Genomic DNA, 12,851 nt, shown 5'->3' on the forward strand with positions numbered 1-12,851 from the left:
AAAAGGATTAAGCTGAATACATACTCTATTGAACTAAGCATTATGGTAAAGAGAAAACCTTGTCTATTTTGTGACTGCAGATTAAGGAGAGCTGCTTCCCAATCCTGGTTTCCAGTGCCTGCACCAGGTGAATAGGGGGATAGCACTGACAAACCTCTGATGGCTATTGATGGCAGCTCCTCTATCAGCATGTCCTAGAATTAGGAGCTGCTCAGCTCATCATAGCTTGGATAACATGCAGCAGGCTTTCCCTTCACAGGCCCAAAGTAATTTTATTTTATTTTTTTTTAATCTAACAGGTAGTCTGACCCTGGAGAAAGGTGTGGATGGGACACTTGTGGTTAGGATAGAAAATGGCAAAGCAAAAAGGCTTCCTTCACTCCAGTCTTCGTAACAAATAAACATCCACTGCTCATGTTTACATCCCAAGTTACTTTATTTAAATTCATATTATCTAAACACTACCCTGCCTGCAAGTCAGATAACAAACTTGATGGAAAACAACCATCCTTCCCTTTCTATCTTCAAATGTTTGTCTCATGATATTTTACAGTTAGTCCACTAAAAAATTCTTTGTGAAAATTTGCCTCTTCAAGTTTAGTAGAAACTTGGCTAAAAATAGAGGCATTGGAATAGAAGGCAAATAGAAATTTTCTTCCCTTGTCTGCCTCTCCCACTTTTCTGAAAATTCCCATCAGAAGAACAGAACAGGGCCTGCTGGTGGACGTGAGGCCAGGTAACTGTTCCCCACCTCACTGCTCATATAAAAATATGGTTAGCTACACCATAAGTTAGTCTATCTAGAGCCCAAGGCTGTGTGAAATGGAGTTAATTATTGACACAGAGAACTTAAAAAACCACCTAACATTCCTGGGGTCTTTCCCCTACTGCTGTTCCCAAGATGTGGTTCGTTCACCCCCTGTGAGAGAGAGGATCAGACCTGGCTGGGGCTTGCTATGAGAGGTGCTCACAAACTGAAAACAGTCATGGGAAATGAAGAAAACTGTGGCCAGGGAGTGGGGGGCTTCAGTTGGATTTGTTTTCCCCAGTGCTACGCACCAGGCTGATCCCCAGCAGGCTCGGGAGAAGGCAGCGTGGGGGACCGGAGTGGCTCAGGAGCAGCAGGGAGGAGGGGCTCAGACCCAGCCACACGAGGATCAGCAGCTGCAGCAGCAATTGCAGAAATTTTCTCCATTCCAGCTCTACCAGAGTCCTGACAGCGCTTGCTGCAGAAAATCTGACTCTCTTTATCTAGAGCTGTGTTCTACAAACAAACAGAACAAACCCAAGGCAAAACATGAAACAACACTTAAATACAGCCCTGTCTTAAGGGTTAAAACAATCTACAAGACATGAACTGCATGCAATACAGCCAGGATAAAAAAGGAGAAATAACATTAGAATAACATAACATAGAAATAACATTTTATATAATGAATTGTATAATTTTTGTGATGCTGACTTTAGGAAATGTAAGGAAAACTTCTCTTCCAGATGTATGCTTGCCATGACGTTGCAGGTTTAAAATTTTTGTCTTGCAAGTCTGATGTGGAAAAAAAGATGGCACGAGTGGTTGTGATAGAGAAGGAACTCATCACAGTAACTATTAGCAAAATTTATGTACCTGTGTTTTTGCAGACACAAGGAATCAGGTGATGCTTACTGAGGACTCAGTGCTACAATTCCTGTAACAAACCACACGGTACAGAGGGGAAGCCCCTGGGGAAGGTGACAGAACATTTTTTTCTTTTTTCAAGAAAAGGGCCTGCTTTTCTGCTTAGTGGTGAGAGTAGGAAAATGACCTCTCATGGTTGCAAAAAGGCATAATTTCTGAATTCTGTACTTAAAAATGAGTTTACAGGAGAAGGGAGCAACAGGCTGGAATGAAAACAGAATTCTGTAGTGAATAGGTCGATTATCTGGAGTATGTGGTACATCTGCTGAAGACAACAATTTCCTTACCCTCAAAGATATGTGCAAATTGTAAAGGTCAGGTGCTTTGCCTTTTCCTCAAAACTTTATTCTTTTGATTGGACTTACTTTACTAATGTGAAAATTTATGTGTTTTTAGTTGGGTTTGACTAATACACTATTCACTGAAGTATTTAATACTTAAATAATTTTCTGACACAAGTCAAATTTTGCAGGGTTCATTTTTTTTCAGATGTGGTTATTGTACCAAAGTCATCAAGGACAGCAGATACAAGGTACTTACCCTCTTTTTTTTTGTTGTTGTTTTGTTGGTTTTTTTTTTTTAACTCAAGTTACATCACTAGCCTCCCTGCATAGCGAGGTACAAGGAGAAAATTCCATAGTCCACAACTGAGTTTCTGCTACTGACAATCAACACTGCAAAGGGAGCATGCAAGAAAAGGAGCAGCTGAATTGGATCTGAGTTTTGAGGTTAGTGATGGTCTAAAGGAATTTTATCATTATCAAGACACCATTGCATTGCCTTTTTTCTTGCTGGAAAAAGTTGTAAATAGGGGTTTCAGCTATTTCAGTGGCAGGTGAAGTTATATAAAAGGGGAAGGACATGCTTTCAGTTCATGCTGACAGTGATTTTCTCCTGTGCTGTCCTCATAGCAGCAATACAGTTCTGTGTAGAGCAGTTTGGGGTTTTCTTTTTAATTTTACTGTTGCTAAGCAAGAATGTTTTTTTATTTATCTAGGACTGATTATCACTTGTCTGGCTCTAAAAGAAGTGTCAATTTTAAATAGAAACAATGTTTAGTTCAGTGGTTTAGTTCTTTGCTTCTGTCTTCAAAGGGTTCTCATCTTTTCTAGCTGTTTTTAGCGACAAGATAGATATAGACATGCACAAAATGACTGCCAGGAGAATAAACCAAGACATGTCTGAGGAAGTAAAAAATTGTTGTATTGGTGTTTGCTTAGCCTATTTCAGATATGCATCACTCAAGACAGAACTATTTTTTCCTAAGGGTTTAAAAGGTATTCCTTTGCTGGTTTGGTGTGGCTGTACCGCTTTTTCCACTTCAGACTGGCTTAGTTATTTCTCCTTTCTTGTTACAAATGGAGACCATGTACTTTTTGTGCAGCAGAACAAAGCATCGCCGTTAGTACGTACCATTGCCTTGGACCTACTCAGAGGAAAGCAATGCAGGCATTGGGAAAGGAGGAAAAAAGGAAGAAAGCAAGGGACAGAAACTAGACTTACTTTAAGCAGAACTAACACAATTGCAACAAATTTAGATTTACAGAACATTTCTTAATTGATCAAAAAAAAAATCAGTAATGAATTAAGAGCAACATGCTTTTGGGGGCAGCAGGAGCCTCCTGTGCAAGGACACTGAACTGGGGATGTGCAGTTTTACTTATCTGCCACAGGATGGTATTATCTGCATGGGCCAGGTGACAGTGTTGGAATGAGGTGATGCTAAAGGGGCTCCAGTGAATGTGCAGGTGGACTGAGAGAGCAATGCACTGCAATACACAGTGAGAGTTACAAAGTGGGCTTGTCTGAAGCTGAATGTTGGTAAGCAATGAGTGCTGGAGCAAGTGAAGAACTTCTCAACACAAAGGTAACTAAATTTCAATGCTCAAGGTAAACCAGGGCAAGAATAACAAATTGGGGGCTTAATCCTCATTAGATCACAGTGTTTTGAGCAAGATTTTACTTTTCCTTTCAGCATTAACTGGGAGCTGCATTCAGCAATTAATAATTATGCATTTACATCCTTCCATACCTGTTAGAAGGAAATAAAGCAGGAAAAGGTAAAATGAGGTGAACTTTCCTGGCTGAAGGAGTGTCAGTAGCTAACAGAAAAAACTCACACCAATAGGAAGCCAAAGCTACGCTGTGTCAGAGATCTGAGACAGGCTTAAGTGGCATGCAAGTTGGAGAGGGGCTGAGAGTTAGAATTAAAATTGCTCTTATTACATATAGTGCATTTTATACCAGTTTTCAGCTTCAGGCTTATCCATAGTCTCAACAGTATAAAGAATGAAGCTCTGAAGTCCCCCTCAAACTGTCAAGTCAAACTGTCAAATGAAATGTAGACAAGAGCATGAACCTGAAATTCATTTCCTGACTTATTTTTATGTTATCACTTTTCCTACATTTAAATTGTTTGCCTATTTAACTCACATAAATCTATTTGCAAAGACAGAGATGTAGGCAGAAACATTTTATTTAAATTTATCGGTTCTCAGACGATTAAAACAATTATTCTTGTTAACATTAGTGGTCTGGCCTTTGAAAGTAATTAATACTAATGGGAGGGTGAGGTTGGAAGTCCCTGTTATGGTATCATGATGGTTTTACTTTCTTTAAGTTACTGAAGATACATTTTGTGTGCAGTGTCCATCCTTGCATCAGACGAGGATGGGCCCTGGTAAGATCAGGAAGAAAGGAAGTTTCTGGAATGGAGCCTGGTTTCCTGGCACAGGTAGTGTTGAACAACACTATGCTCAAGATGAAGCAATACTTGGTCAGGCACAGAGGTAGACCCTACTTAACTAGGTGGGCAGTATGATAAAAAACTCTTGCTTTTTAAAATGAAATATTTCAAATTGTTAATAAACTTCATTTTAACATACACCTACTTAGTGTTCACATGGTTCTGTTGAAAGCTCATTTTTATCTCTTGGCCGCACACTGTGATAGACTTGGTTGCTCTCAAGCAATGATGAGACAATCCACATTATACAGCAATAAAGGCTAGAATTAGAGACTCTTCTAGTTTTGGGTTTGCTATTCTTGCACCACACGTGCTCATAGAGCACTGTCAGGAAATTATGCAGAGTATACTATCAATGTATAGAAATGTTCATTTCTCTTACCATGATGACAGAAACCCCAGCAGATGTGTTATTTTGCTTGGGTAGGGTGTTATTAAAGTGCTGCTTCAGTTTACCTGTTACTTCAGCTTGCATATTATTCTCCTGGGAAGCATCATCCTGCATAAGAAAGAACACAATATTCAAGTTAGGGAAAAACCAAGAAGTTTTTTATCATCAGGCACTTTCTGCTTTTTAATGAATAGTAAATATTCAGACAGGCAGTCCAAAAGTAAACACACTCTACTACATGAGAGACAATTCCAGAGGAAAGAACAGAGCAATCACTCACTGCTTTTTGAATGAACTTCCATTTCTTAAAATGACATGTGACACTTCCAGTGCATTGTTTTGTCCCACAATTATAAGCTGCAGGTTTGATTCAAGCAAGTTAAAAATAACATGCTTGAAATAATCTTAAAAATGAAAAGCATCTTTTTCACTTGGATTTCTTTCAAATCACCACTTTAAATGGCCCATCATGTCCTAAGTCTGGAGGTGTTATCAAGTATCATAAATATGCTTGAGAGGAGCTGTTATCCATTGATACACTTGTTAATAGTTGTCTTCCCTTGTGTCAGGGAACTCCACAGATTGTATTCAGTCCCTCTTTTAGAACATGTCTGAAAAAAAGCATTGACTGTCTCCATGTAAACCTAGTGCTTATTAATAATTAATTGATTTTAAATCAATAAGCAATGCACTCTGGTGTTCCCCTTTGCTGCTGCCTGAGAAGATGAAGGACCTGGCAGGCATCAGCTTAGTGTCTGTAGGTGTTATATTTGCTGATTGTACTGCTGCTTCTGAACAGTGCAGGTTAATGGTTAGATTTACAGGTTTAATGTCAAATTAGAGACAAGTGAAATGTGATTTACTCACTGACACCCAGGGATGGCTTAGGATCTGTGCTGCTGTGTACCGGGCTTCAGCATTCACATGTAGCATCAGGCTGATTAACTCCTTCATGGAAAAAGAAAAAAAAGAGAGTTTGAAGGGCATGGGGAAGGATATTAAAACTGAAAATAATGTTGCACCAAGTTCTTCTCAGTGCAATCTTCTTGATACCTGGATGGAAAAAAACCAACCCCAGCTGATACCAGAAGCAGTGATACCAGTGTGACTTAAATGGAACTTAAATTTGCCCTTTAGGATTAAGAGGCTGCAAGGCAGCGTGTTTGATATCAGCTTCTTCACTGTACTCATGTTTCACTGAGTCTATTGAAAACAAATGAAAAAGAAATGTTAAAAAAATCAGCTCTAATGTACCACTTTGTTCTCTATATATTCATGCACATGACCAGAACAAAAACAAACGTGGGAGACATGAGATCCTCTCTGGGAAGTGCACATACACTCAGTAATATTACATAAAAAAACACAAATCAGAGACAAGAATCTGCACCTGAAAGTCAAGAAACTGATGAAATTATTTGAAAATGTTCTCTTCTGTGTTGCTGCAGAAGAATAAAAGACATTGAGCTAAGTTCCTCCCTCAAAAAACCTTTTATAGCCTCCAAATTATCAGTCTTCATATTTTTATCAAGATTATTTCAAAATTATTTCAAGGGCACTGTCCATTGCTTCAGTTTTGGGAAATGGTTTCTTGAAGCAGATGATAACAACACACCTAACTGAGAGCTTTCCCAACCAGCTAAGTTCTTTAGTCTGTGGAAGTTTGAAGTGAGACATCACCTTGAATACCAAGATTGAGGACCCTGTTTGTTCAGAATGCATGTCTGGAAATGTGTGAGATGACTGGGACTTGGGAAATGTTGGTAAATGGATAGACACGCATTGGGAAATGCATAAAAAATGCAGAAAAAAATTCAACTTCTCATTGCCAGATAAAAAACCACCTCCACTTGTTACAGACATTATTCAAAACACTTTAGTGAATTAACCTGAGAAGTGGGGCTCACAACTCGAATCTTTGTCCTACAGACACAATCAATTTAAACAAAACTGCAATGATCACAGAGGAACTGCTGGCAGTGGCAATTAGCCATGGCTGCACCTCTTGAAAACTCTAATAAATGCCTCAAGTAAAAATAGGAAGAAATGCCTACTGCAACCAATCCACAGAGCAATAATTATTTTTTTTTAAAGAGTGACAAGAGGGAAAAATTCAGGGACACATTTATTTTGCAGCTGAAGCACCGAAGCTGCTGTAAAGTGCATCATGAAGTGAGCTGGGCGTCGTGTGACGTTCCCTGAATGCAGCTGGCATTCTGCCACCCTTGCTCAGGCAGAGCCTGAAACACCTGAGCTTTCACCAAGCCCTGTTCAGCCAAACCCACTGAAAAGGCACAGCTGGGGCACTGGGCTGCTCTGCATCTTCCAGGCTGCCTTCCCAGCTGAGCACAGGCTGCACAGGGGCTTGTCAGAAATGTTGTTTCAGGTGGGAAAAAATATCAGTACCTTTGCTGAATCGGTGATGTTATCCCAGTAGGGAGAGGGAAATTCCAGCTTCCCCACAAGTATCTGATCAAAGAGGTCTTCCTGAAGGTTGTTTTCACTGTAAAACAGCAGTAATGAAAAACATTATGAGAGAAAAAGCCAATTTGTCATAGGGATTTTAACTTGATTTGGGGATGGAACAGAAATTATGTTAATAACTACTAGAAATGCATATTTTACAAGTTTATACAGTAATAGCTTTTCTGAGCCAATACATTGAGGTAACTTTTCCCCTGAAATAGGGGCTGCATAGTTAACACACATTTATCAATCTCACTCATAACCTGGTTCTACTAGCATGATATGGACATTCTCCGTGCCCTGACCCAAAACTCTCATCAAAGAATACAGTTTCTTGCACAATGTATCTTTCAAAACACAGTTTCAGCTTTGAACAAGAAATAACAACATGAAAAACCCAAATACGTGAAACTAATATTTTTTCCATCAACAATATATATATAAAATAAAGAAAGATATATAAAATAAATATATATATAAAATAAATATAGATATAAATAAATATATAAAATAAAAATATATATAAAATTTATTGTTGGCAAGATATTTTTGTTCAGTGAGATGTTTTAGTTAAACCTATTTTGTTAAGTATTTTGCCGTAAAACTGAACAAACAGGCCCTGCATTGGTAATTTATATGTTAAGAGCAGAATTCCCTGTTAAAATGTGCCAACTCCTTCTCATTCTCTGTCAAAAAAAAAAAAAAAAAGGAAAAAAAAAAAGCGCCCATTTGATTTTCAGTAGAAAAACCCCTCGGCCCGTTGGACACTTCCCAAAAGGACGAGCAAGGTTAAAAAGGCGGGATGAGCACATTTTCCCCTCGCCTGTGTCGACGGCAGAGGGCAGCGCGTGGCCGCGGATGGCGGAGCCGGGATCCGCTTGGAGACAAAAGGAAAAGCGGCTCTGCCCTCGCACCCCCCCCGTAGCACTAAAACACCTGCCCCCGTAGGAAAACATATTTAAAAAATTGATCCCAGCCCTAAAATGAGGGACAAGTGAAAACCACGCAAAGAAATGAACAAATCCGTGAGGAAAACACATCAATCTGATCCACCTTTTTTCCTCCCCCAAGGATGCCTCCTTCAGGGAGAAAGGTCAGACTTGCTCTGAAAGAACTTGATTGCTTTTGCTGGTTCTCCCTTTGGCACTCACCTGCGAAAAGGTGGAAATCCACATAACAGGATGTAAGTGATCACACCTGCAGCCCAAATGTCCACCTTTAAGCCATACCTGAGAAAATAAGTCTGTGTTACTGGTGCTAAATTAACAACCACAACAAAAAAGAGTCATTCCAATCAAAAATAAATTATGCTGACAGGATTACATGAGAATCTGTTCTGAGTTATTTGCTGCCGATGGGGTGATGAATTTTAGGCTTGAGCACCTTTTTCTTCACACCTTTACAACCTTTAAGAAACCATGATTCTATGATGGGTTTTTTTTCTACCTCAGGGCTCTCCAGGGTCTTCTGAATATACTCAAATCCAAGTCAGTATCCAGGTTTTCCCCATCCAGAGCCTCTAATGGTTAAAGACAAGGATGTGCATTCTCAGTCCCCACAGTGAAGTAACTCTCTCAAAGGTTATCATGTGTTGCTAAGCAACAAGACACACCAATTCTCCAGCCTCTCCAGTGAGCAACACGGGCAAGAAGAGCTGCACTTTTCTTTTAAAGCACAGAAATTAAAACACTGGAGGTCAAAAAGAGGCCTTTTCTCCTATTCAGTAGATTCAGTTTGTCAAACCCTCAAGCAGGCAGAGGAGGTGCCCTCTGACACCGGAGCTGACTGCAGCTGTGAAATGTTTCTCAATGCAACAAATGCACTGAAACAACACAAACAAAACCTCCCTCCATCAGGAAATTCAGAGTGGTTACAGCTATGGCAAGAGTCAGCCAAAGCATGGAATGGAGATCTCGTAGGTCTAAAAGGAGAGAGGACTTGTGAAAATCTGCCATTGGTGAAAATTTACCATTTTACAAAATTTATTTCTGTATTTATGCAATGACCTGTTAAATACAGAATAATGGGGTTGCTCAGTTGTTATCAAACAGGATGTGTCACCCAAAATGGTCACTTGAATCAACATATTCTAATTAGAACCGTCCTGAGAACAGGTTTGGACTAGGTGACCTCTGCAGCCTATTCCAGTATAAATTATTCCATTTCTAATGCAAACACTGTGTTTTGCCTGTTTTTCCCCATACAGCTGCCATGGGTGGTACAGTGGGCTCTGGATGCTGAGGTGAGGCAGGGAGCACAAACAAATGGACTCCACTGCACCAGAGCTGGTCCTGGGAAGGTGGGAGAGGAGAGGCAAAGGCAAATTCTGGGAGCAGGCAGAGCAAGGACACTGGTGGCCTCTTGGAGGAACTGGGAGTGGTGCCCTTGGGTGGTTTGGTTACAAAACAATGGAAGGACAGCCTGTTGGAGCATTTGGATCTTACAAGATCTTACAACCTGCCAAAAATGAGTGGTTACCAGGCCTGTGTGGTAGGCAGTCACGCTCACCCTGTCTCTGCAATGATTTCTGGAGCCACATAGGTGGGTGTCCCACACACAGTGTACAAAGGGCCTTCCACCACCGTCGCCAGTCCAAAGTCTCCAAGCTTCAAAGACTTGGTTCCATCTGAATATTCACATACCTAAAATCAGAGAAATTAACACAGAATAAGGAGGAGAACATCTGCATTTTTATATCCTTTAATTTCTTTGGGAAAACATCATCACCGTACCAAGAAGATGGGAAAAAAGGTAATTTCCACAATCCTGTAGGGCAAGAAGAGAAAAAAAAATGATATTCCCATTGATTGCAGCTGGAGCAAATTTTCAATGGAGCTGTCTGCCAGCTATGTAGGTCAGACCATGACACAGCCTCGAGCAGCTAGAGGTGGAAAAGAAAACTCAGTCCTTGAATGTTGAGAAGTTTTAAATATATTCAGGAAAATATAATACTCTACTTTCATTTGACTGGGACCTAGAGTTTAAAATGGGACTGGCAGCTGCAATCAGATTTGTTTAACATCTTGTTATCTTAGCATAAATCTAGCCAACATTCTAGACAATTTCATCAGCAAATGTCTTCCCTGTGCTTGGTCTGGGCAAATTCAGTTTAGATTTTTGTGCAGACCCAACTGCACCTTACCAAAAGGCCCATAAACAATCTAGCACTGAGTCATTTTATTGCTGAAAGAAGCTGAATTTAATTAAAAAGTGCTATACAACAGCGATGGCAGGAAAAAACCAAACCAGACCAACACAAAGGAAACATCCCCCTAATAAATTCATCTCAGTTTTGCTCCTACAGTAAAATGTTTATATTAATATGATTTCAAAGGCATCTAGAATAGAGGGCCCCAGGATCTCCAGAATGGCTGAATTTATTTGCCTTCCTCAAACATCTGAGCACTGCAATATCTTTCTTCATTCATTCATATGTGTAATTCATATCAGTAATGGAAACACTTGTTCTCCTTTATATAACACCTTCATACCAGCTATTACTCTTAGGGTTTGCATTTTTTAAATGCATGACTAGCACAGGGAATGTAATTCCCATCCAGACAGGCTGGATGACCCTGTGCAAAAAAACTAACTATGTGCAATTACAGGTAGCCGTTAATGGGAATTATTTGCATTTATATTCAATACCAGGATGTTATCTGAACATTCTGCTGCTGTCAATCACAGTGAGTAAGATTTGCATTTGTTGAGTAATCTCTTTAGGCTTTCTAGGCAGAAAGGGCATTTGTGCCTATTTATAACTGATTCAATCTCTAATGAGAGCTTAAAATTTCTTTGGACTGTCTGTGTTTGGAGATACACTAATAGTACGTGAGACTTCTACCTTCATTTTCTCTCTCAGGTGCCATGTTGCTGTGACTACATTTTCCAGGAGAAGCTTTCCCCCATGCTTCTTTTTGCTAAACAATCTAATTTATTTGAGGGTTTATTTAAATTGCTAAACACTGTCAGTGGAATTACTGGGGAAAGAACTGACTATTAATTAGGAAATATTTTCAGTTTGTAGCCCTGTCCTTGTTATAGTTCAAAATCCAGTCTGGGATAAGCTGTGACTCCTACTCTCGGTTCGAACTCATTAAACAGGACTGACAAACACCACAAAAGACTTTCAAGAAATGTCTCAAGCAGGGGAGATTATGGCCCTGTTTGTGCAGTGCATGACACTTAATATCCAATATGTAATGCTGAAGTGTAACCTCTGTGGGTAAGTGAGACAGCACACACTGATCCCATTCTGTGGACAGAAGGGGAATGATGCCCTCTGTGGACTGGGGGATAAGGAGTTCCCTAAGCAGACTTCATGGTAATTCTTGTCAGCACAGTTATTTTATGTCTCTGCTGAAAACAAAAGTAGCCAGTTGCCCAGGAAAAGAATAAACAAATGTAAAGGGTTAATTTCCAGCCAGAATTCTGGTAAAGCATCAGAGAGATGATCCTACAATGACAATGAAAGGAAAAAAACCACTGGATTCAGCTGATAACCATAGGATTGTTCAAGAAATGAAGAAATGGCTCTCAGCCCACCTTTCTCCCACTTGCAAACTGATAAATAATTCATTGGCATAGCTTTAAAATTCACTGTTTTGTGAGACAATACTCCTGCTTATCCAAAAGGCAGCCAATCAAATTGTAAATAAAGATAGGTCTAAGGACAGGTTTGAGCACAGCTCTCCTGCATTACAGTGATTGCTACCTCATGGCAAAAGATTTACTTCATACATACTTATTCTAAATTAATATGCCTGCTGTTCTCTGCTGTGCTCCTTGACATTTCCACACAAGCATTTGCATTAATGAGAACAAAGTAAGAGAAAATACTGGAAAACAACTGGGACATACCAGAAGATTTTCTGGTTTGATGTCTCTGTGCACAATGTTGAGACCATGCAGGTATTTGAGAGCACTGGCTAAATTGTAGACCATGGCACTCCCATCTCTCTCTGTGTATTTTGTAGATGAAGTGATGGCATCAAACAGGTCTCCTCCCTATGGAAAGAAAAAATATAATTGTTTAAAAAATAATTAAGACTGTATTTGGTTTAAAAAAAACCAAATCCTAAGCATGTAAAATGTTCCCAAAAGACATGCTCAAATTCCTGTTAAACAGAAAAAAAAAAAAGTTTTGCAGAAAAATTATCTTGTCACCAAGGTACTAGACTAGGATTTCAGTCATCTACATTAAATTCTTAACTGTTCTCCAGGCTTCTAGTGTCTGAGCTTGGCTAAATCACAGATTTTTTTTTCTATTGATCTTCCTACCTTTGATCACTCATTTATATTACCTACAGGTACAGGCATACAGCATCCCTTTTCTTCATCTTATCAGTATATTGAACATATTGAAAAACAGCTCTGATTTTGAGTAAAGCCTAAAATAAATTAGCCTAATAATAATAATAAAAAACCCCTAACTAACAAATAGTCAGCAAATTCAAATTTCTGCAGATATTGCAAGAAATACCAAATAAATATAGTTGAGGAGGAAAAAAAAGATAAACACATATCAACATAAATGAATCCACGGATTGAGATACATCTAAGTGCAGAACCTC

At 39.4% G+C, this 12,851-nt stretch overlaps 1 protein-coding gene across 6 annotated transcripts in view; it reads right to left on the reverse strand.

Annotated features, from left to right (window-relative positions):
- Window positions 1-417: 417 nt before the first annotated feature.
- DCLK2 (doublecortin like kinase 2) overlaps window positions 418-12,851 on the reverse strand; it is a 79,436-nt gene continuing 67,002 nt past the window's right edge. For 2 of the 6 annotated variants that reach the window (XR_004980072.2, XR_004980071.2), the window contains 8 exons: window positions 12,139-12,285; window positions 9,787-9,920; window positions 8,430-8,507; window positions 7,219-7,315; window positions 5,680-5,760; window positions 4,804-4,920; window positions 3,920-4,002; window positions 1,154-1,264 (listed from right to left, as the gene is read on the reverse strand). Coding sequence is in view for 4 of the 6 variants with exons in the window: in XM_036381724.2 (XP_036237617.1) it covers window positions 1,052-1,264; window positions 4,804-4,920; window positions 5,680-5,760; window positions 7,219-7,315; window positions 8,430-8,507; window positions 9,787-9,920; window positions 12,139-12,285 (867 nt within the window). In the remaining 2 variants the exon portion in view is untranslated. Of the gene's footprint in view, window positions 1,265-3,088; window positions 3,169-3,919; window positions 4,003-4,803; window positions 4,921-5,679; window positions 5,761-7,218; window positions 7,316-8,429; window positions 8,508-9,786; window positions 9,921-12,138; window positions 12,286-12,851 lie in introns of those variants that run through there. The other 4 variants (XM_036381724.2, XM_036381723.2, XM_036381725.2 and 1 more) reach the window with 3 other exon arrangements.

Source organism: Molothrus ater, chromosome 4, assembly GCF_012460135.2.
Source record: "Molothrus ater isolate BHLD 08-10-18 breed brown headed cowbird chromosome 4, BPBGC_Mater_1.1, whole genome shotgun sequence".
In the NCBI taxonomy this organism is placed as follows: Eukaryota; Metazoa; Chordata; class Aves; order Passeriformes; family Icteridae; genus Molothrus; species Molothrus ater.